Genomic DNA, 24037 nt, shown 5'->3' on the forward strand with positions numbered 1-24037 from the left:
ATTTTTAATGTGTACTGTATGACAGCAGCTATATTAATTAACTTGAGGCTGAAATGTGGCCAGAGGTCATTTTATGGTCGTGCCATATTTAAGTGACATTTTTAAGAGTTCACAAAGAAAGGCCATGGGGCTTTGGAGTGGACTTACTCTGCCTGGAGAAGGGCTGGACAAAGTTTTGGCCTTCCACCCGACCTTAGTTTCTGGTGGACATCTCTCTCTGGCCTCGTTAGAGAGATCAACTTAATAGCATAACTGAGATTATTGGAGAACAATATCTGCACTGAACACAGGGGAACTGCAGTGACTCAATTACTCCCGTGTGGTTTCAGCTTACCACTGGCACCGTGCCCACTTATCATTCAATCTGAGTCGCCGACAGAAGTGACGTCAGTGGAGTTTGTCGCTGTCGTGCCTGAACACTGCATGCCAAAGCCCATTAAATATGGGCTTAAGGAAAGGAATGAGGCGTTTGCCTGTTGTGAACTAAAGTGAGCAGGCCGCTTTGCACGAGCAAAGACGCTCCGTGACTGAACATCCACGGGTCTGCACGGTGAGGGAGCACAGTCGTATGAACGGAACCAAGCACAAAGAAGAGGGGTTTGCCAGACGATCAGGGCAGTTGGGATGGGATGAGCCATAATCCCATTCACCATCGATTCAGCAATCCCTCTTTCTCCTCATCCTCATTGTTTGTCTCCTCCTGCCTCTTGTGTAGCAGATGGTGGCTTTAGGGTTCATTTTGAATTTCTGTGATTGCACCGAGACAATGTTCACGGCCCCGTGGACACACTGTTTATCGTAGTGCATTTGCCCTAAATCCCTCCTCTGAGAGGACGAATAATCCTTAATTGTCACAAAGTCAAAATGTGGAGCAGCTTGAGAACGAGGATATGCATGAGGTACTACGTTTATTTGAGAACAAAGATATGCATGAGGTACTACGTTTATTTGAGAACGAGGATATGCATGAGGTACTATGTTTATTTGAGAACGAAGATATCCAATGAGGTACTATGTTTATTTGAGAATGAGGATATGCATGAGGTACTACGTTTATTTGAGAACGAAGATATGCATGAGGTACTATGTTTATTTGAGAATGAGGATATGCATGAGGTACTACGTTTATTTGAGAACGAAGATATGCATGAGGTACTATGTTTATTTGAGAATGAGGATATGCATGAGGTACTACGTTTATTTGAGAACGAAGATATGCATGAGGTACTATGTTTATTTGAGAATGAGGATATGCATGAGGTACTATGTTTATTTGAGAACGAAGATATGCATGAGGTACTATGTTTATTTGAGAATGAGGATATGCATGAGGTACGATGTTTATTTGAGAACGAAGATATGCATGAGGTACTATGTTTATTTGAGAACGAAGATATCCAATGAGGTACTATGTTTATTTGAGAATGAGGATATGCATGAGGTACGATGTTTATTTGAGAATGAGGATATGCATGAGGTACGATGTTTATTTGCACGTTTGCCTGAGAACATGAGAATTTTCTGGGGGGAGGGAAAGTAAATGAATTCAATGAGATTCCCTCACAGATAATGGCAGCCAGGTTATTTTATTCATTTATTTATTTATTTGGCAAACATTTGTGAACAAGTGTGATCATCCTTTTGCCTTGTCAGTTCACGAACAGACAGATGAAAGCTGATCGTCTGTGTGTGCTCACAGATGCAGATTTACTTCTATAATTCAGACGACTTTGACAGTCTGAGCACGGCGATAAAGGAGAGGAGGATCATCGCTGCCATGGCGGTCTTCTTTCAGGTGAGGAGCCTTCTCTGTGCTTTCTATGCACACAAAGGTGCCTTCAGCACAGCCTCTGCTGTTTGGATGGAGGAGATGAGGAGACGATCGGCTTGCGTGTCTGATGTGTTCCAATCGCTGCGCGTCTCACTCAGACTCTCTCCGGAAAGCCTTTCATTTAGAAAAAGGTTGGGAAAATTTTGTCTCGGAGGGATTGTCGTCCTGTAAGAGACGTGTTTCTCTTCGGCGAGAGCGGGGAAGGGAGAATGCAGGGGAGCCTAACCTTTTCAGTCCGATTGATTTCGTTTGGCCGGTGTAGCTCAAAAGGTTCAGGCATTATGGGGTCAACAGCATCTCGCCCAACGACAGGAGAGTGAAGATGTGTTTAACTGGCCCTCTAGCCATCACCCTGTGCAAAAAAGTAAACTGCCATGTGTCGGTGGAGGGAGTATTTAAAGAAAAGCAAAAGAAGACAGAAGCACAATGCTCCTCACTCTGCCTCCACTCACCCACGTGCCCCGCAGCACCCCGCCGTCTCATTATTCCGGGTTTTATTTCTTGAAAGTGCATTAAGAAAGCGCTACGTTTGAGTGAAAAGCAGAGATCAAGGTGTTTTTTCACAGGTCTCTGAAAAGGTCTGAGTGTGGCGGCAGAAGCAGTCGCCACGCTCCACTCGGGGAGTATTTTCCGTATCACTGCTAGGGAGGTATCTTTGTCCAGTACCATTCAGCGTGGCTTCACAACCCCAGCGACTGCCGTAGAGGCACAGAGCAGGAGCAGAAGGCAGCCCTGCTGGCACAGACTGGAATTAAGTGGTTTATTTAAAGGCGCAGCGACCAGATCGAGATGTGAAGTGCCTGGAGCTAGTCCTGGATTATCGCCTTTGTCATTTTTGCTGCTTTTTGCCCTTACACATAAAGCGTTTGTTGCCTCTTCTTTTTTTTTTCTTCACCTGGCACGGAGACACTCGAGCAACGAACCTCTCACACACTGTCCCTCAGGCGACAGGTCTATTCCTCAGGCTGAAAATGGAGCACAGGTGTGTTCTATGTAGGTCTGTCGTCGGGGCAGCGAGAGGCTGTTTGCGTGCGGGGATCTAAACACTCACGGCCGGCTCTGACAGCGTTATGGCTTACCACTATTAGCGACCAGACGAATGGTGTCGTTTAAAGCAGGACGTGTCCGTGCCCCTGGGGTTTATACAGATAATCAATGTGCAGCTCCCATGCTAGAGGTTCCCATGGGTCCCGCCTTCATGTCCCACCGTGCAAAGGCTCTCCACACTAGAGATTTAGGATGAATACATACCACCAAACAACCTGAATAATAGTCTTCACCTGCTTAAATAAGAAGTCCTTAGATCAGCACATGAGAACTTTCTTACGTTTAAGCATTTTTCATCCTCTCGTGACTAATTTCTGGGACCAATGAGGTGTGTACAGTATATTATGTAAGAATATCTATACATGCAGGCAGAATCACTGAACTGTCTTTTCCTGCTGAATTTCGCAGGTAGGGAGAAAGGACAGCGTAGCAGCAGAACCCATAATCGCAGGACTCAGGCGGGTTGTTCATCATGGTGAGTGTCCTTTACCACGAAACACAAAGTGACGGAGTGACAACATTGGGAGCCTGAGCGAAATAACAGTTGGAAAGTGTTGCATTAGCTTGGGTGGAATCTTCCTTGTGTGTCTGGTATTTTCCAGAGAAGGAGACGAACCTTGGGCCTTTCGTCCTGAGGGACCTGTTGCCATCTTCTTTGGGGAGTTACTACCGCTACACTGGCTCCCTGACCACACCGCCATGCAGCACAGTGGTGGAGTGGATTATCTTCAGTCAACCTGTTTATCTGTCCTACCACCAGGTATACACATGCACCCGCTCGGTCACTCACTCACACACAGATACAATCACACTGACACTATCTTGACAAATTTGGCTATTTATTTTACTTTTATTACTTATAAATTCATTTAATGAATATACTTATTCATTCATTTATTTATTGGATGTTCAAGATTTTTTAGACCAGCTGCGAGAGAATCCATAGGCCCAAAGAGTGAAATTTCAGCACTTTTTGGAACCTTCCACATCCACATTTATGGAACTAGAAATATTGCCCCCTGTGGCCTCCACGAGGATCTTCTATAAATCACTAAATTATCCCACTGCCTTTAAGTCAGATTAGGTTTTTGTAAAGATAGCCACAGGTAGGAGAAAGCAGCAGTGTGGAACATAAACAATCATTGTTCAGGAGAAATGGGACTGGGGAGACCGTGAGATGAATGTCACACACACAATCATGTTTAAACATTACCCCCAGCTCATGCGCTCTACACCTGGAACCGAATACTGCGTGTTCCCTTCCTGGAGATTCATAGCCCTTTATCAACACACACACACACACACACACACACACACATGCACACACGCACAGGTGGGATTCATCTGTGCTTGCTGTTTGGCATATAAATGTTCCTGGCCAGTGCCAGGATGTGCACAAGTGGGTTTTAAACCAAGCCGAAAGTCTCATTCTGCCACTGAGTCCTAACTCCCCAGTTCATTTACTCCGCGAAGCTTCCTATTTACTGCAAACAAGACGTCCTTATTTACTGCAAACTGCACCTAAACAGATTTACACATCCATCTGCACAAAGCTGCCCATGGGAAGTAAATCTAAGATGAGGTATGGTGGATGATAACGGTACCCTTTAATTCACCAAATACTGAGTCCTTCTGGCCAGCAGTACTGAAAGATTTGCCCTGTTCAAAAATCAGTACAGGTCAAGTTATTATAGTGGAAAGGTTTTATTTACCAGTAGTACATATTTCTAGAAATATGAATAATACAGCTATAAAAATTGTCCATAAACCATCATGTACCTGTGCGAATGCACACATCAAGATCTATGCAAAGAACTTCCTCCTCCCTGATTGGCATTTGACAAATGCCTAAACCAGTCACAAGCCCTGTTTATTTCTGGCTGTACACAAGCTTTAGTGAGTCATGTCCTAAACGTCTGTATGAATACACATGCAGCCTCCCCCCTCTGGCAGGGATTATCAGCTCTGCTGTATTCGAACACCTCACTCAGTCACTCCACTCTGGTCTTGAACAGCACCCAGTCTCTTCTGCCCTCCTGGAGGTGTCTTTCACACTGGGCTTCGTCTTACACGACAAGGCCGATAGAATAAAACTGTCTCACAAAGGCAACCTGAGAAAGTGGTAAGATTTCTCTTGACACGTGTAATCACTTAATAGCCAGCACAGTGTAAGTTGACAGACGACGACAGACTTGTCATAACATAGCGTGCTGGTTTCACGATGAGGCCAAGGCCTTCAGTGCAAAGTGGCAGTTTGAGTGGATGATTGTATGTGTACAGTGTCACTGACAACTCAAGTGTGAACGTGTTCATTTCACAGATGGTGTCCAGAAGGCCACTTGAATACTACGACCATTTGTTAGTATGCTCCAAATCACTCTATTGATCAGTTGACCAGTTCGCTCCTTGTTCTCCACAGTTGGAGACATTCTACTCGATCTTCACCACTGAGCAGCAGGATCATGTAAAGTCAGTGGAGTACCTCAGGAACAATCATCGGCCCACTCAAGGCTTGAATGGCCGGCTTCTCTTCAGATCAGCAGTGAAGGACGCCTGGCTCTCGGACCCAATGACTGATGGACATGCTAGCCCCACAGACTCTGAGACCTCCAGAAGTAAGTTATGGGGAAAAGCTTTTTTGTCAGGACAAAAATTATAGCCTTTGTAGTATTTTTTTAAGTCTTGTTTATGGTAGTATATGAAACGTTCTGCATTGAAAGTTTTTCTACTTAAGAATTAAGGCAAACTACAGCTTACACGGCAACAGTGATAACAGCAAACTAAGCTACTGACACAAGTGAAGTGACTTCTTGTTTAGAGTTTCACTTACTCAGCATATTAAGTGGAAGGACTTGGTGGTTCTGGGATGCTAAGTGTAAAATGAATTAATAGTATATACTAGTGGAGAGAGAGCGAGTCCCATGAAGTGACTGCCGGGGCCAGAGTGCTTGTCCAGGCCCAACAGAGCTTATGGGCTGGACTGTGTATTCTCTCCATAAATGAGGACTGTTGTTTCCATCCCTGGCAGAGGGAATCCATTACTCTTGGCAGTGATGGAATAGGGAGCAATGTAACATAGATGAGGGGCAGAGTAATAGTCATTATTACTCATTCTAAAAATACTCCCACACCAATGAATACTCTGAGGAGAGAAAGAAAAAAAAAATACCAACTGGGGAAAGTAAGTGAAATGGGTTGTGAAAACCCTGCGCTGAGGACAATTTCTGTCCAGTTTGTCTTAGTCATGAGTTTCTCTCTGTTACATTTTCCTCGCATCTTTGCAGTCTTTCACGCTTCTTCTTACTGTAAGCTAAGCGGTTTGTCTCAGAGCGTGACCGTGTCGCCCGGGCAACGCGCCATCCCATCTTGTTTACTGGAGGAAGGTAAAGCTCGGGACTCGGAGTGGGTGCGGCGGAGGTTGAGATTGGGGTTATTACTGTGGGACACTCGTGGCGGCAGTGGATTAGCATTCTGATGATTGAACTGATGAAGATAATGGTCTCTTGCTGTGTCACTCAGACTGACGACGCTATTGAGGCTGACTTTCACTGTTGATGCCCTTTCCGTAATCACCCCGTGTTCTCCATTCACTCTTTCTTTTCGTCTCTCTGTCTGCTTTCCCCCCTCCATCCACCCACAGCCTTGTTTATCACCGACTTGTTGAAAGGTTGCTGGTGCTGATACGCCCATTAACGGGCTCTTACCATAATGACCTTATCAAGCATCACGTATGTGGTCCACCCTGCCTAATGAAAGCACTGCATGCAGAAAACATCTTTAGAAATGAGATTGTGTGATAAGGGACATCAATAGCAAAATGACTTCTATCATCAGGGGTACCGCAACCATTATCATAGCTAATACTTTTACCCTTGCTCTTTTCATAACAGTAGTGTTGTATGCGATCTTTGTGAAAAGACTGATTAGTGTGGCCCAGATTTGTTCCAGGATATGTTCCAGATGTTATTTCAGACTTGTTTTGTTAATCCTTGCGTTTTGATTACTGAACAGCAAGACGTCAACCTCAGCCCTTGCACGCATAAGGAAGAAGGGTGCTCTGTTACTCTGGAAAGAGCTGAGGCACTGCCATGTGTGATGACTGGAGCTGAGGCACTGTCATATAGGGTGACTGGAGCTGAGTCACTGTCATATAGGGTGACTGGAGCTGAGGCACTGTCATATAGGGTGACTGGAGCTGAGACACTGTCATGTGGGGTGACTAGAGCTGAGGCACTGTCATATAGGGTGACTGGAGCTGAGGCACTGTCATATAGGGTGACTGAAGATGAGACACTGTCATGTGGGGTGACTGGAGCTGAGGCACTGTCATATAGGGTGACTGGAGCTGAGGCACTGTCATATAGGGTGACTGGAGCTGAGACACTGTTGTATGGGGTGACTGGAGCTGAGGCACTGTCATATAGGGTGACTAGAGCTGAGTCACTGTCGTGTGGCGTGACTATGGAGCTGAGGCACTGTCGTGTGGGGTGACTGGAGTTGAGGCACTGTCGTGTGGGGTGACTGGAGTTGAGGCACTGTCATATAGGGTGACTGGAGCTGAGGCACTGTCGTGTGGGGTGACTGGAGCTGAGGCACTGTCATATAGGGTGACTGGGGCTGAGGCACTGTCATATAGGGTGACTGGAGTTGAGACACTGTCGTGTGGGGTGACTGGAGCTGAGACACTGTCATATAGGGTGACTGGAGCTGAGGCACTGTCATGTAGGGTGACTGCAGCTGAGGCACTGTCATGTAGGGTGACTGGAGCTGAGACACTGTCATGTGGGGTGACTGGAGCTGAGGCACTGTCATATAGGGTAACTGGAGTTGCGGCACTGTCGTGTGGGGTTACAGGAGCTGAGGCCACAGATGACCACAGAGTGGACCCCAGTGTACTGTAACTATGATCACAGAGTGCACCACAGTGTACTGTAACTATGACTACAGAGTGGACAACAGTGTACTGTAAGCATGACCACAGAGTGAACCACAGTGTACTGTAACTATGACTACAGAGTGGACCCCAGTGTACTGTAACTATGATCACAGAGTGCACCACTGTGTACTGTAACTATGACTACAGAGTGAACCATGGTGTACTGTAACTATGACCACAGAGTGGACCATGGTGTACTGTAACTATGACCACAGAGTGGACCACAGTTTACTGTAACCCTGGCCACAGAGTACACCATAGTGTACTGTAACTATGACCACAGAATGGACCACAGTGCACTGTAACTATGACTACAGAGTGGACCACAGTGTACTGTAACTATGACCACAGAGTGGACCACAGTGTACTGTAACTATGACTACAGAGTGGACCACAGTGTACTGTAACCATGACCACAGAGTGCACCATAGTGTACTGTAACTATGACCACAGAGTGCACCACAGTGTACTGTAACTATGACTACAGAGTGGACCACAGTGTACTGTAACCATGACCACAGAGTGCACCATAGTGTACTGTAACCATGACCACAGAGTGCACTATAGTGTACTGTTACTATGACCACAGAGTGGACCACAGTGTACTGTAACCATGGCCACAGAGTGCACCATAGTGTACTGTAACTATGACTACAGGGTGGACCACAGTGTACTGTAACTATGACCACAGAGTGCACCACAGTGTACTGTAATTATGACTACAGGGTGGACCACAGTGTACTGTAACTATGGCCACAGAGTGCACCATAGTGTACTGTAACTATGACTACAGAGTGGACCACAGTGTACTGAACTGTAACTATGACCACAGATTGCACCACATTGTACTGTATTCATGGCCACAGAATGCACCATAGTGTATTGTAACTATGGCTACCGGGTGGACCGCAGTGTACTGTAACTATGACCACAGAGTGCACCATAGTGTACTGTAACTATGACCACAGAGTGCACCACAGTGTTTTGTAACTATGACTACAGAATGGACCACAGTATACTGTAACTATGACTACAGAGTAGACCACAGTGTACTGTAACTATGACCACAGAGTGGACCACAGTGTACTATAACTATGACTACAGACTGGACCACAGTGTACTGTAACCATGGCCACAGAATGCACCATAGTGTACTTTAACTATGACCTCAGAGTGCACCACAGTGTACTGCAACTATGACTACAGATTTGACCACAGTGTACTGTAACTATGACCACAGAGTGCACCACAGTGTACAGTAACTATGACTACAAAGTGGACCACAATATACTGTAACCATGGCCACAGAGTGCAGCATAGTGTACTGTAACTATGACTACAGAGTGGACCATGGTGTACTGTAACTATGACTACAGAGTGGACCACAGTGTACTGTAACCATGGCCACAGAGTGCACCATAGTGTACTGTAACTATGACTACAGAGTGGACCATGGTGTACTGTAACTATGACTACAGAGTGGACCACAGTGTACTGTAACTATGACTACACAGTGGACCATGGTGTACTGTAACTATGACTACAGAGTGGACCACAGTGTACTGTAATTATGACCACAGAGTTCACCACAGTACTATGACTACTGAGTGGACCACAGTGTACTGTAACCATGGCCACAGAGTGCACCATAGTGTACTGTAACTATGAATACAGAGTGGACCACAGTGTACTGTAACTATGACTACAGAGTGGACCATGGTGTACTGTAACTATTAGGGGTGGGAATCGTTTACTATCTCACGATTCAATTCGATTCTGATTTTGGGGGCCACGATTCGATTCAAAATCAATTTTCGATTCAAAACGATTTTCGATTCAAAAAACGATTTGATTTATAAAGATTTCTGCTTCAGTCTATAAAATCTGCATGATCTACTACAGTCTGCTTTGCAAGACAGAATGACAAATACAGAAAATAAAGTGTCTTTCACTCTAAATTAACAAAAATAATGTGCTTTGGTAAAATAAAATGCTTTTTGTTGTGTTACCAAAATTCTTTAGCTTCATTTTGCAAGCTCTCACGGCTGGCTCGGATGCAGTTCCACCAGCGTAACCGTACACAGCCAGGTCCCTGCTTTCTCTGTGGTTGCTTCTCGTTTAATGGTGTCTCGCTACCTCTCTCTGTTATGCTTTCTCTTTACTTATTCGAGTATCTATCTCCTGCGTCGCTTCCTGATTCATCTCAAGTTTTCCCAATCCTGTATTTCTTCCTATCCGTTTTGCCTTTATTTTTGGGAAGGGTTTTATTTTGCTGCGGCATTTTTTGCCAGTTACTTCTGCTGGCGTCCTTGGTGTACGTTCCCGTGCTCATCGCGTTACACAAGCCTTGCACACGAGCTACATTGTGTCAAGTTCGGTCTTCCCTGGCATTCGGTAAAAACCAAAATGAACCCATATTTTTGCCTTAAATGAAGACGGGACACGTTGAATATCTCTTTCCTCCATTTGTTTTGAAACTTTTCCGCACATGAGTGTGTCCCAGAATCTGCTGCATAAAGTCTCACATAATTTTGTAATTACATAACGCGAGACTTCACCACGACTTAGAATCGATTCTGAATTGTAGAAAATGAGAATCGATTTTTGATATATGAATCGATTTTTTGGCACACCTCTAGTAACTTTGACCACAGTGTGAACCACAGTGTACTGTAACTATGACCACAGAGTGCACCTGGAGCTGAGGCACTGTCATATAGGGCGACTGAAGCTGAGGCACTGTCGTGTGGGGTGACTGGAGTTGAGGCACTGTCATATAGGGTGACTGGAGCTGAGGCACTGTCATATAGGGTGACTGGTGCTGAGGCACTGTCATATAGGGCGACTGGAGTTGAGGCACTGTCATATAGCGTGACTGGAGCTGAGGCACTGTCATATAGGGTGACTGGAGCTGAGGCACTGTCGTGTGGGGTGACTGGAGCTGAGGCACTGTCATATAGGGTGACTGGGGCTGAGGCACTGTCATATAGTGTGACTGGAGCTGAGGCACTGTCATATAGGGTAACTGGAACTGAGGCACTGTCATATAGTGTGACTGGAGCTGAGGCACTGTCATATAGGGTGACTGGAGCTGAGGCACTGTCGTGTGCGGTGACTGGAGCTGAGGCATTGTCGTATAGGGTGACTGGAGCTGAGGCACTGTCATATAGGGTGACTGGAGCCCTTTTGGCAGTAGATATCACATTAGCTCCACAGACAATGCTGGAGGGCTCAAACAGACACCTCAGTTAAGTCTGTACCACCATCTAGAGGCCATGCACCACTATAGCCCACGCACACACACAAACACATACACACCCACACACACACACACACCGAGGCTGTTTAAAAGCCTAGAGGCAGACGCACACTCAGATGAACTCATGTATTATTTGCCTTTTTTGAAGCAGTTTCTGGTGGGAACACTTTGGTGAGTCAGACAGCAATAAAAGATTTAGCTTAACTTCCAGCCTGCAGGCCGTGAACGCACACAGGAACCTGAGCATCTGAGGGCTGGGCAGCACTCTCACTGTAATTCACCGCGTTTATCTCCAATCACACCGTCCCTAATCAAATGAAGGGAACTCTGCCTCGCTCTCCGAACCTGAGAGATGAGGACCCGAGTTCCTTGTTTTTGTCTCAATTACATTTCTCTTTCACTCACTCTCTCGCTCTCTCTCTCTCGCTTTCTCTCTCTCTCTCTCTCTCTCTCTCACACACACACACACAAAGTAAGAGTCTTTGCTGTGTTTGATGAATCCTTTTCTCTCTTTAGATTTTGTCACTATCCTTTTATAAAAAGAAAAATGGATGTGCCAGTTGTTGAATTTTATCATGGGACAAGCCATCATTTATTTTATTATGAAAAAGAAGCAGGATACAGTTCATGATAGTGCATATTTTAGTGCATATTTTAGTGTGTAATGTAGTGCACGATATGTGCAATTTTTATAAGATCCAAAGAAGGAAATTCATAGACTTTAAGTTCTGGTGTTCAGCACAGGATCTGTCTGGGTTTGGAAAAATAGGAATACAGAGTAGTTATCTGGACTGGGTTCCATGCTTTAATGTATAAGGTTGTCTCAAAAGTACAGAAGTGAAAATGAAACCTGTATTCGGGCTGTCCTTCTGTCCTCATCCTCATGAACCTTCACCAAAACATCTGGCTGAATGCATGCAGACGCAGCAGTCATTCTTTATAAGTCTTTAACATGAACAACTCTCTATCTACACATAGTATATTCATTTTATTTGGGTGTCTCCTCATTTTTGAGACACCTTGTATCTGATGAAATTGTGTAGGGATATAAACACAGACATTTCTCATTTCTTTCCTGTTCTCTGACTTTATGTCTCTCTTTATGTCTCAAGTTTGCAGCAGTATCCCTAACAACATGAAGGTCTATCCTCTGAACCGGACTGCGCTGGTGCTGACCTGGGACCGGCCGTCTGTCGTCTACCACCCGCCCGTCGTGGGCTTTCTCGTGTCCTACAGCTGGGTGAAGGAAGAAGTGCCTTTCGAGAAAACTTACACCCAGACCAGCGAGCAGCACACCGTGAGTTTTCCATCCCATGGCATCACATTAGCTCTTCAGCTCCACAAACAGTAACTACACAGCAGTAGCTTAAGTCTGGTAGCTTAAGGTTTGACCACAGCAAACAAATTAATTTAGTCTATGGCGTGTTGCTGGCACTGCTGGCTCTATCAGACCCCTGTCATTTTTCTCAGAGACTAGCTCTCCATAAGTAATGGCAAGTTAAATATTTGCCCAGTTATAATCATTTCACTAAAGTCCCAAGAAGTAACTAAGATATTGGACAAAACTAACTGGAAAGTACAGGCCCCCCGAGACCAGAGTTGGACTGCTACCTTTTTTATAAACCCCTATGTGCTTTATAGGACTGATGGATTTAGACAGCATGCAGTCTGTCTTCCTGGGAGTCTGATCAGTGAGATCTCCCCCACACCCCACCCGTCACCTTGCCAGAATTGTCTTCTACTTGTGGTATCCATGACAACCAGGGAGGGCCCAGCACGCTAAGGAAACTTCTCTGATGAAACCTGCCAATCTTTTTCTGGCTCGGCCGAATTAGATTTGGATTCAATTGTAGAAATCCACCCACTACGGGCAAATCCCAATTACTCCTCCTCACTCCAAAACACATTCTGCCTCCCTAATCGTTTCTGCACCACATTTACATTTTTATTTCAATTTTGAACCTAAGCGTAGGTTGCATAAGGGAGTCAAGACCGATTTTTGTCATATAAAACTGTCATATGAAGCTCTCCCATTTCTGGAGTCTGGAATATAATTGAATGACCAGGAGATTTCAAGAAATAAATGTAATGTAAAATGTAATTTTGGCTTGCATAATGTTGACATAAATCTGAATTTGGATTTACATTCTTTGTCCTGGAAAATTAAATATTGTCAAATTTCCATATTGTCAGTCCAATGCCATATTATCAGCGAGTAATAAGAAAGATGGAAAAGGAAGTGTTGAAGAAACTTGGATGTGGCGAATACCCAATCTGTCTCCATCTGAATGGAGCCAAAGACTTTTAGTTAACTGAAATTGAATCACTCAGTCTGATGCTCCAGTATGCTCACTAGCATGATTGCTACCTAACAAACGCGCCTGTGCATCTGTGTCTCCCTCAGAGGGCAGTGATCACACAGATCTCCCCAGATGTTCTGTATCTCTTCCGAGTGCAGGCCTTGTGTCAGAAAGATCAACGCAGCGACTTCAGCCAAACGCTTTTATTTAGAGGTGAGTCTCGTGACCCCGCGGCGTATGCTGCATGCTAACGTAGCATTGGCTAATGCTTCGGGTGACTTGATTCGCTTTCCTTGTGCCTCATGGCCCTTGATGTTGTTTTGTTTTTGTTTTTGTTTTTTTTTCAGCAAATACCACGAGGATATTTGAAGGGACGAGAATCGTGAAACCTGGAATGGTGGGTCCTGCCCCTTGAGTATGATGTGAAGCATGATTTAGGTGTTCTGCGCTGTATTCTCTCCCCCCCCCCCCCCCCCCCCCCCCTCACGTCCTGTCTTGCCATTTTCCAGCCTACGGTGTCTCCACCTTCTTCTGCGGACATGGCCCCCATCAGTTCTGGATCCTCGACATGGGCCTCCTCTGGCATCCCCTTCTCCTTTGTCTCCATGGCAACGGGCATGGGACCTCCATCCAGTGGCGGGCAGGCCACAGTGGCATCTGTGGTTACCAGCACGCTATTGGCCGGCCTGGGCTTCAGTGGCAGTGTGATCTCCTCCCTCCCTGGGACCTTCTGGCCCACCCAGTCTCCAGGGTTAGGCCCCGCCCCAAATCGCCAGCCGGCCTCTCCCAGTTCAGAGACCGCTGTCTCCGAGACTGAGTCCATCTCCTCCGAGGAGGGGGTGGGAATTAAAGACCCAGATGAGGAAGACAGTGAGCGCGACGGAGAGGACGACGAGGATAAAGAGGATGAAGGGAAAGATGAAAGAAAAAAGAAAGAAAAGACTATGACAGGAAAGGACACAAAGAAGGGGCAAAGCAGTCTTCAGAATTCCACTGCTTCTGTGCCAACTTCCACGTCTAGAGGAGAAGAAAGAGATGGTGGGGACGTGAACGCAGAGGTCTCCACGGTGCCACCTGGAGGCATAGAGGAGCAGATCTCCATGGTCACTCAGAGGCCATCAGCACAGAATGTGACTCAAACATCAAGGTTGCCAGATAGTGACTCTACACACATGGAGCTGGCCACTAGTTCCTCAAACACAACAAAGCTGACCGATGAAGACAGGAAATCCTGGACCTTCTATGTTCATACTGGTATGAGCCAAATAGAATATGCACGTCCCTACACTAATGTTGATACTACAGTAATCTGCACTTCCCTACACTAATGTTGATACTACAGTAATCTGTACTTCCCTACACTAATGTTGATACTACAGTAGTCTGTACTTCCCTACACTAATGTTGATACTACTGTAATCTGCACTTACCTACACTAATGTTGATACTACAGTAATCTGTACTTCCCTACACTAATGTTGATACTACTGTAATCTGCACTTACCTACACTAATGTTGATACTACAGTAGTCTGTACTTCCCTACAGTAATGTTGATACTACAGTAATCTGTACTTCCCTACAGTAATGTTGATACTACTGTAATCTGTACTTTCCTACACTAATGTTGATACTACAGTAATCTGTACTTCCCTACATTAATGTTAATACCACAGTAATCTGTACTTTCCTACACTAATGTTGATACTACAGTAATCTGTACTTCCCTACACTAATGTTGATACTACAGTAATCTGTACTTCCCTACAGTAATGTTGATACTACTGTAATCTGTACTTTCCTACACTAATGTTGATACTACAGTAATCTGTACTTCCCTACATTAATGTTAATACCACAGTAATCTGTACTTTCCTACACTAATGTTGATACTACAGTAATCTGTACTTCCCTACACTAATGTTGATACTACAGTAATCTGCACTTCCCTACACTAATGTTGATACTACAGTAATCTGTACTTCCCTACACTAATGTTGATACTACAGTAGTCTGTACTTCCCTACACTAATGTTGATACTACTGTAATCTGCACTTACCTACACTAATGGTAATACTACAGACTGTAGTATTAACATTAGTGTAGGTAAGTGCAGATTACAGTAGTATCAACATTAGTGTAGGGAAGTACAGACTACTGTAGTCTACAGTAATCTGTACTTCCCTACACTAATGTTGATACTACAGTAATCTGCACTTCCCTACACTAATGTTGATACTACAGTAATCTGCACTTCCCTACACTAATGTTGATACTACAGTAATCTGTACTTCCCTACACTAATGTTGATACTACAGTAATCTGCACTTCCCTACACTAATGTTGATACTACAGTAATCTGCACTTCCCTACACTAATGTTGATACTACAGTAATCTGCACTTCCCTACACTAATGTTGATACTACAGTAATCTGCACTTCCCTACACTAATGTTGATACTACAGTAATCTGCACTTGCCTACACTAATGTTGATACTACAGTAATCTGTACTTCCCTACACTAATGTTGATACTACAGTATTTAAGGACAGAGTTTTTTAATGCTGTCTGCCTTTAAAAACATTGCAAGAACGTTTTTTTATCTGAAGCCATGGACAGAAATCTTATATAAATACCTGGTGGTGCTCCTGTCAGAATTTTTTCTCCAAGAATAGGGACATTTGAACTTTTTATAAATTCATACAAATGTCCACTCTTTTATGTTCTTATCAATGACTCAGAGCAAAACAGCATATCTACTGTTCCCCGGGGCCCAGGCTCCTCCAGGGTGGAGTGGATCATCCCTCTGATGGTAGTGTCAGCTCTCACTCTCCTCTGCCTGATTATGCTGCTGGCTGTCCTGGTGTACTGGAGGTAAGATCTTCACCATCTTCACCAAAAACTTCACCATCGTGGGTTTGGAGGGTGCGGTTTGGAAAACACTTCCACACAAATTTCTCCAGTTGAATCTAAAAGGTTCATCTAGCAAGCATCTAGATTATGGAGGCCACTTTGGTCATCTTGTTAACAAACATCAAGATCATCATCTGGATCTTGGTGGAAATGCCATGAATTCTTCTGACCAGAAACATCAACTAATCCTCCTTATGTAATTTCTGGAACTACGGTGGCCCTATGACACCATGTCCGTGTTCTCCGAAGGGGAGGATCCCCTGTCCGCTCTAGTTCTCCCAGAAGCCACGGCCTGTTGTGCCTTCACCAGGCCAGTGCTGAGGGCCTCCCATCGCTGAGAGCTCCCAGGCTCAGGGAGAGCCGTCCCAGTGGTGCCCCTGTCTGCGAGGCCTTCGGGCCAGCCGTGCCAACTGGAGCGTGCCCAGCGAAATGCGACGACACGCAGAATAGTGATGCCAGAAGAAGTGGAGGAAGGAATGACGCTAAAGCTGCCATATCCAAGGGATTTATCTTCATTTGGGTGGTTTGGTTGCTATAGTTACTTCAGGAAACCTGAAAGGGGTTAATCCCAGATCAGCGTCCTATTACAGGAGCCTGAATGTAACCACCATTAGTAAAAGAGCCAAAATGGCTACGCACTGGTTGCTAGGGACAATATGGGTCAAAGACGTTATACAGTTATATAGTGTTTCGCATCATTTGGAAAACAGTGCAGTCATGTTAAACCCATTTCAGTCTCTTTTAATGATGTTAATCTGGCAAAAACATATACAACAATACAACATGAGACAAATGTCCCTAATTTCATCTTTATTTGTGTGCACGTATTGGTAATCTCATTTCCATAATAGGCAATCTGGCTTTAGCAGAAGGAAGTGTGTTAATGATAAAGTGAATGAAATGGTGATTGAGTTGAATAGGCTTGTCAGTGATTTAATGAACAATTATCTGATGAGCGAGCGGAAGAGAAGCAGATGGAGACTTGACAGCTCCCTCAAGAGAGCGTAATGCGTTTGGTTTGTCATTAAAATATCATGAGTGTATTGTACTGTATAAAGTGCTTTTGTGTGTTATCAGTATGCGCACGGTGTCCAGAAAAACCTCCTTCCGCAGCTGCATTGTCTTGTTCCTCGCCTGTTTATCTCTCATTAAACTGAAATCCTAAATCTCTTGCTTTGCCTAGTTTAGGTGAAATGTTTGTAGTGTTTTTTTTTTCCACTAAGGCAAAGTTTTGAAAAAGGTAAGCACTGTGTTATTTAACTAAAGTTCCGCACTTTCATGCTTGCCTGTTTCCGATAGAGAAAATGGGCTCCAAATAACAGAATGTAAGCAGTTATTGGCTGAAATTAAGTTCTGATGTTGCCAAGGTGATAGGCTAATGAGGTTTTTATGTAGGCTACGATCCATCTGGATGGCTCAGAGGCTTTTCTGAATCTACTTAAACTCACAGATGCCCCAAAACAGAGAAACACAACGTTTGCCTGTGCTAAATTCCTATTCTCATCAACACAGTTGATTTTGAGAGGAAAAAATGTAGTCCTCCCTCACCCATTGCTGTACTATTATCACTGGATGTACGCTTTGTAGACTTTGTCCTAAAGCACTCCAACTGCATCTAGGGGTCTCACATAGACAATGCACTACAGGCTTCCAAGGGAGGGTCATTAGGATAGATAGGGTGCAGGGGGATGATCCCCTGGGCCCTCCCCTTTCTCCCCCCCCTCCTTCCCCTCCTTTTTTTCTTTTCTCACAGACACCTCCTTGTTCTCTTTTCATCTTTTCATCTCTCAAGGATGAGTAGTATCTGCTCTTTGCTCTGCATTAAGTACAGGTAGGGGGCTCCAGCGTTTGCATGGCACTGAAAATTGTGGGACATGATTGTAATGTGCACGTCGTAAGAGAATTGGAAGAGAGAGGACTGTTAGGTGTTTGTGATTTAAAATGTGAGTTATTTTTAAGTGTCCAAATGTTTAAGTGGTTTAGTTACAAAAAGAGTGTAACTGCTCTACTGAATCACACTTTTAGTGCACAGAAATGTACATCTTGCTTCTGAGTGAGCAGAAGTTTTGTCGGTCTCAAAGAGTTTTCTGTGAGCACTATATTTACCTGCTGCAGGCTTTGAACACAAACTTCCTGCACCCAAAAGGTGCTGATACTCAAATGTAGTACAGCCCCTTTGTGGATCTACCGGATTGCGACATCAGGTTTGGTTTGCTTGGCAAGGTGCTCCGCTAACCTGAATCCTTTTATCTTAGGAGGTTTTTCCATGCCGCTCATATCTACATAGAGGACAGGAACTCCCCTAGAGTGATTCGCAATGAGAGCTTACCTGCCCTCTCTATACCTGGTGAGTCAGATGCATTCACAGACACGCTCTGTTGCACGACGTATGCACACATGTGGCAATGTGTGAAGTTTTTTGCTTTTGCTTTTCAAAACAAGCAATTTGCTTTCTGCTGCGAGCATTTTGGTGTGCGATGGTTCGGCTCATTTCTCAGTGTGCATGGGGGTTTTAATAGCTCCATTCAGGCATTTGATAGTTTTGTTAAATGGCCCAGCTGCTGGTGGGACGAGCCTGATCCTCACCCCCTTCTCTCCTGTCTTGACTGACAGGTCTGTATAGCTGTAGCCTACTCTCAGGGAGTAAAATTTACCATTAGGGTTTACAAGCACACTGTTTTTGTGTGATAGTTTAATGTCTCCATAATGGAGAAGCCATCAACCATACCTTTTAAAGTGAGGTGTGTGTGTGTGTGTGTGTGTGTAATCTGATGGAGGAAGAGCCCTCCTGTGGATGATGCAGGTTTAATAAATATCCATAGCTATGGCAAAAGTCAAATACCGCTGTGCTTCTCAGGGCTTGTGCTGCCTGATCAAATAATGGTCTCAGCTGTGAGGCCCCGAGTCAGCAATGAGCCTATGGGTGATTATGCAGAACGCTGGCCAGTGTAGCACACCCCCCTCATTCAGGGGTGAATGATGAGGCTCACACACATGCTCCCCACTGAACATCACTCCTGTCCTGTCATTCAGCCTCCAGACATAAAATAAAAAATACACATCTAATAAACACAGCTTATATATATATACTGGTAAAACACATTAACCATTACTTACACTTGTTTACTTAAATATCCTCTTGATGGGGTTTAACACAATGATTGTAAAATGTATGTAAACCTATATTTGCTTTTATATGTGTGTGTGTGTGTGTGTGTGTGTGTGTGTGTGTGTGTGTGTGTGTGTGTATGTGTGTGTGTGTGTGTGTGTGTGTGTGTGTGTGTGTGTGTGTGTGTGTGTGTGTGTGTGTGTGTGTGTGTGTGTGTGTGTGTGTGTGTGTGTGTGTGTGTGTGATTTCAGATGACCAAGAAGCAGTCCCAGTCAGACAGTTCCTCAAACATATCATGGAACTCTATGCCAACAACCACCATGGCTTCACTAAGGAGTTTGATGTGAGCAGTTTTCTCCAATGAGTGTTGAGTGTGTCACAGATGGCTATAGGAAGAGGCTAATTAAGGAACAGTGGCTCATTAAAGCTGCCCTCTAGCTGTAGGAACGTGCACAGCAACACCGCAGTATTCTCGCCTGTATCCTGCCCATGGCAAACATTTACTCAGGCTCAATCTACTGCAGACATATTCAAAGACAACCACCAATTCCCTTGTACACATAAGACTCCTGTGAAGTGTAATACCCAGGATGTTTCCAAAACAAACTTGTGCAAGAGGGATCTATTAAATCTGCAGTAACATCACAGTTAAGATTAAAGACATTTGGATACATTCACACTGCACATCACGGCACTAATTACGACGATGGTGAATAATCATGGCCATCATTGTTTGGATGTGATATTTATGAAATGCTTTGAACATATAGGATGATTTGTGTAAATAACAATCGGTTGTGTTCCTAATCAGTAGAATAATGAGAAGAAATCTTTTTCAAAGGACTCTGGCTCAATGTGTGTACCGAGAGACACCGTTACAGTTGCTGTAGCAACTACTTGATTTTCCTCGTCTTTTTATAGGAGGTTCAGCACTGCACAGTCGACGTTAAGATTACAGCTGAGCACTCAAACCACCCGGACAACAAGCCGAAAAACAGATACGTCAACATAGTAGCCTGTGAGTGTCCAGTGTACGTCACTCGACATGAATTATTCATGAGCATTTTGGAGCGACCTTTCGGATCACTGTGCATAACAGATTTGGATTCACAGGAGGGCAATCCATTAGCTGCCATATTGAAAAGTTGCATTGTGTATTCCCTATGCTACAGACGACCATAGCCGAGTGAAATTGCAGCCGTCGCCAGGAAAAGATTCCAAACACACTGACTACATCAATGCTAACTATGTAGATGTAAGTAGCAGTGTGTGTGGGTACATTTGTACATGTGCGTATGGATACTTGTGTACATGAGCACATGAGTGTGCATATGTTATAAGTAGTTCTTGTCTCTTTAAGGGTTATAACAGGCCTAAGGCATACATTGCGGCTCAGGGACCACTGAAGTCCACTTTTGAAGACTTCTGGAGAATGGTCTGGGAGCAAAACACCAGTGTAATTGTCATGATCACCAATCTAGTAGAGAAAGGCAGAGTAAGTCAATAACAATCCCTGAAACATGCACCATACACCAATGAAAATTGAAACTCCTGCATATGTATCGTCTGCACCTTTCTCAACCACACAAAAACTATTTTGTCTTTATTGCACAGAGGAAATGTGACCAGTATTGGCCGTCAGACAACAGTGAGGCGTACGGGAATATAGTAGTCACACTGAAGAGCACCAGGGTCCATGCTTGGTACACTCTACGGCACTTTCTCATACGCAACACCAGAGTCAAAAAGGTCAGTCACTGCGATGGGGTGGGCACAGACAATCAGTGCATCGGTTGTGTATTGAACCACTGCATTGATTAGCTGAAGTAAGCAAAAGAGGTGAGATTTTTCTTTCTTTCTTTCTCTCTCTCTCTCTCTCTCTCTCTCTCTCTCTCTCTCTCTCTCTCTCTCTCTCTCTCTCTCTCTCTCTCTCTCTCTCTCTCTCAGGTTCAGAAGGTTAGGCAGAGTGGGAGAACAGTGGTCCAGTATCACTACACTCAGTGGCCCGATATGGGTGTGCCTGAATACACCCTGCCAGTGCTCACCTTCATCTCCAGGTCTTCTGCAGCCCATGTTCCTAACTCTGGGCCCATCTTGGTTCACTGCAGGTAGGCTACACTGGAGGGGGGGGGGGGGTGTTAAGCCCTGACTGAGCTCATGTAAATCACGCTGTGAGCTGTTCCAAGCCTTTAGTCTGTTGGGTTCACCGGCTCTCTCCCATGCAGCGCCGGCGTAGGGAGGACCGGCACGTACATCGTGATTGACAGCATGCTCCAGCAGATAAAGGACAAAGGCACAGTAAACGTTCTGGGCTTTCTCAAACACATCCGCACCCAGCGCAATTACCTGGTGCAGACTGAGGTTAGTGCACAGTAATGGAATTGAACACGCGCACATATAGGCGACACTCCCGCGTTTGGCTGCAGACGCCATGGAGACCAGCGTCAAACAAGGTGTTACAACAATTCCGTGTTTTGAGAATAGATTTCAACACCACATTCCCGTCAATGTGCACATCCAGAGACACCGTTAGAGTTGCTGTAGCAACTACAGGTTTTCCTTTGTGTTTCTGTAGGAGTTTTGGAGTTGCATAAGCAACTCCACATGCTTGAGAAGAAAGTATCGACATCAAATTGTGGTCAACATAAAAAAAAAGAAAAAAACTTCCAGAACATTTCATTCCCTGAATGTTGTCCAATTTTTTTTTTATGTCAATACAAGTCACTCAATATCCCTGGCAGTGGAGTCTGAAGGATGCCTCTTGTGTATACGTGTGTGTGTGTGTGTGTGTGTGTGTGTGTGCGTGTGTGTGTGTGTGTGTGTGTGTGTGTGTGTGTCCTTCAGGAGCAGTACGTGTTTATCCATGATGCTCTCATGGAGGCTGTGCTTAGCAAAGACACCGAGGCACCAGCGTGGCAGCTACACACATACGTCAACGGCATCCTCAGCCCCAGCCGGACCGCCACAACCCGCCTGGAGAAGCAGTTTAAGGTGAGCTGTCCTCGTGCGCAGAAGCGCCTCGTGAACGGAGGGACCCGTGCGTGCCCAGAATCCCCAGGCTCCGCTGTGAATTAAATCTCTTATAAATGGATTTTTGTCATCACTGAGTTCTCAAGTGGCGCGTTACTATTGCTGGGACCCGTGCTTGACTTTCAGTGATACAGCAGTCATTTGTAATCCAGGAGGGCATATTCAGGTCATGTATGCAGAAGTACATGACGGTGTCATGTGAGGGTCGGTTCAGAAACACGGTAGCCCTCACTCGCCCAGATTAGTGGCTGTCCTCACAGAGTAATGAAGGCTTCAACTTTAGGTGTGTCCTGTCCTTGAATTCCAGACGAGGTTTTGTCTGGTACTCAGATTTTCATTTAATGTGTTCTTCTTTGAAATGGTTTGACTGTTACTTCAAAAAATAATTTAGTATTTCTCAAGTTTTGACATAAAGGCGTTGCACAGGTCTAAATGTGTAACACCTAAGGTACACGGTAGTTATGTAGCTAGAAACTTGTCAGTGAGGGATTTCATGTTCATATTCAAAGCTGATATGATTTTTAATGAACACTTCAGCCAAAATGTCTTGACATCCTGAAAGCTAGCTCTGAAATAAGTGAGGGCGTAAGGCACCTCTGTGACTGTTGTAGCCTGTTAAATCTATATATATATATATATATATATATATATAATATATATATATATATATATATATATATATATATATATAGAGAGAGAGAGAGAGAGAGAGAGAGAGAGAGAGAGAGATAGATAGAGAAAGAGAGAGAGAGAGAGAGAGAGAGAGAGAGAGCACTTTGCTTGCTGATGAACTTACTCCCCCTTGTGGTTGATTGTGGCATGTCTCCTCAGCTGGTGATGCAATGTAATGCCCAATTCATGGAGTGTTTCAGTGCACACAAAGAAAGCAACAAAGGGAAGAACCGCAACTCCTCAGTTGTGCCGTGTGAGTCTCAACAAACATCAGCAATCAGCATCTTTACTGTGAACTTAAACTTTAAGAACTAAGGTTATAAAAGCATGTCACGCATTATAAATCCTAATCTGTTTTCTCCAATCAGCATTATAATTCAATCTTAGTATTTATACATAAACTGTAAGTAGTATTATTAGATTATTCATGTCTACAAAGGATATCAACTTTCTTTCAAATGCCCTTTGCAAGTTACCTGTGAATTTGCTTAGTGTACAGTATTGTGTGATCTTTGGAGCAGTTATGACTGGACAGGAACTGATCTGAGAGCAGCACTCTTACTCTGTTATGTTTGATAAATATGAGTCCGTGTTCCCCTCCAGCGGAGCGAGCACGAGTCACACTCACTCCTCTTCCTGGCCTGAAGGGGACGGACTACATCAATGCCTCTTATATCATGGTACCATCAATCAGTGCACCACAGTGACCTGCGCTTTCATTTCCTGCTGATTCTTTGGGCTGTTTTTAGAAACATTCATTTTGTTTAGAGGGACATTGAATTAAGAAGTTAGTACAATGTAGCCATATAATACAGTTACATTGTCTGTGCTTTGAAATAATATTTAATAATATAAATATTCAAGCTGATATTCTTCAGTAAATTCTTCTTTACTTTAGTCTGTACCACTTTTAATAATTGTTTAGTGGTGTAAAAACTG

At 44.4% G+C, this 24037-nt stretch overlaps 1 protein-coding gene across 4 annotated transcripts in view; it reads left to right on the forward strand.

The window, feature by feature from the left end:
- ca16b (carbonic anhydrase XVI b) overlaps positions 1–24037 on the forward strand; it is a 57559-nt gene that overhangs the window by 31227 nt on the left and 2295 nt on the right. Inside the window, exons 5-25 of one of the 4 annotated variants that reach the window (XM_077014290.1) lie at positions 1700–1795; positions 3287–3353; positions 3481–3638; positions 5298–5493; positions 12186–12370; positions 13478–13586; positions 13721–13770; positions 13883–14627; positions 16116–16248; positions 18080–18118; positions 18543–18634; positions 19648–19739; positions 20318–20414; positions 20569–20651; positions 20757–20891; positions 21011–21145; positions 21344–21504; positions 21622–21757; positions 22241–22387; positions 23258–23351; positions 23702–23778. In XM_077014290.1, the coding sequence (XP_076870405.1) occupies positions 1700–1795; positions 3287–3353; positions 3481–3638; positions 5298–5493; positions 12186–12370; positions 13478–13586; positions 13721–13770; positions 13883–14627; positions 16116–16248; positions 18080–18118; positions 18543–18634; positions 19648–19739; positions 20318–20414; positions 20569–20651; positions 20757–20891; positions 21011–21145; positions 21344–21504; positions 21622–21757; positions 22241–22387; positions 23258–23351; positions 23702–23778 (3027 nt within the window). The remainder of the gene's footprint in view (positions 1–1699; positions 1796–3286; positions 3354–3480; positions 3639–5297; positions 5494–12185; positions 12371–13477; positions 13587–13720; positions 13771–13882; positions 14628–16115; positions 16249–18079; positions 18119–18542; positions 18635–19647; positions 19740–20317; positions 20415–20568; positions 20652–20756; positions 20892–21010; positions 21146–21343; positions 21505–21621; positions 21758–22240; positions 22388–23257; positions 23352–23701; positions 23779–24037) is intronic. The other 3 variants (XM_077014291.1, XM_077014292.1, XM_077014293.1) reach the window with 3 other exon arrangements.

The sequence above is a fragment of the Brachyhypopomus gauderio genome, chromosome 8 (genome assembly GCF_052324685.1).
Source record: "Brachyhypopomus gauderio isolate BG-103 chromosome 8, BGAUD_0.2, whole genome shotgun sequence".
Lineage (NCBI taxonomy): Eukaryota > Metazoa > Chordata > Actinopteri > Gymnotiformes > Hypopomidae > Brachyhypopomus > Brachyhypopomus gauderio.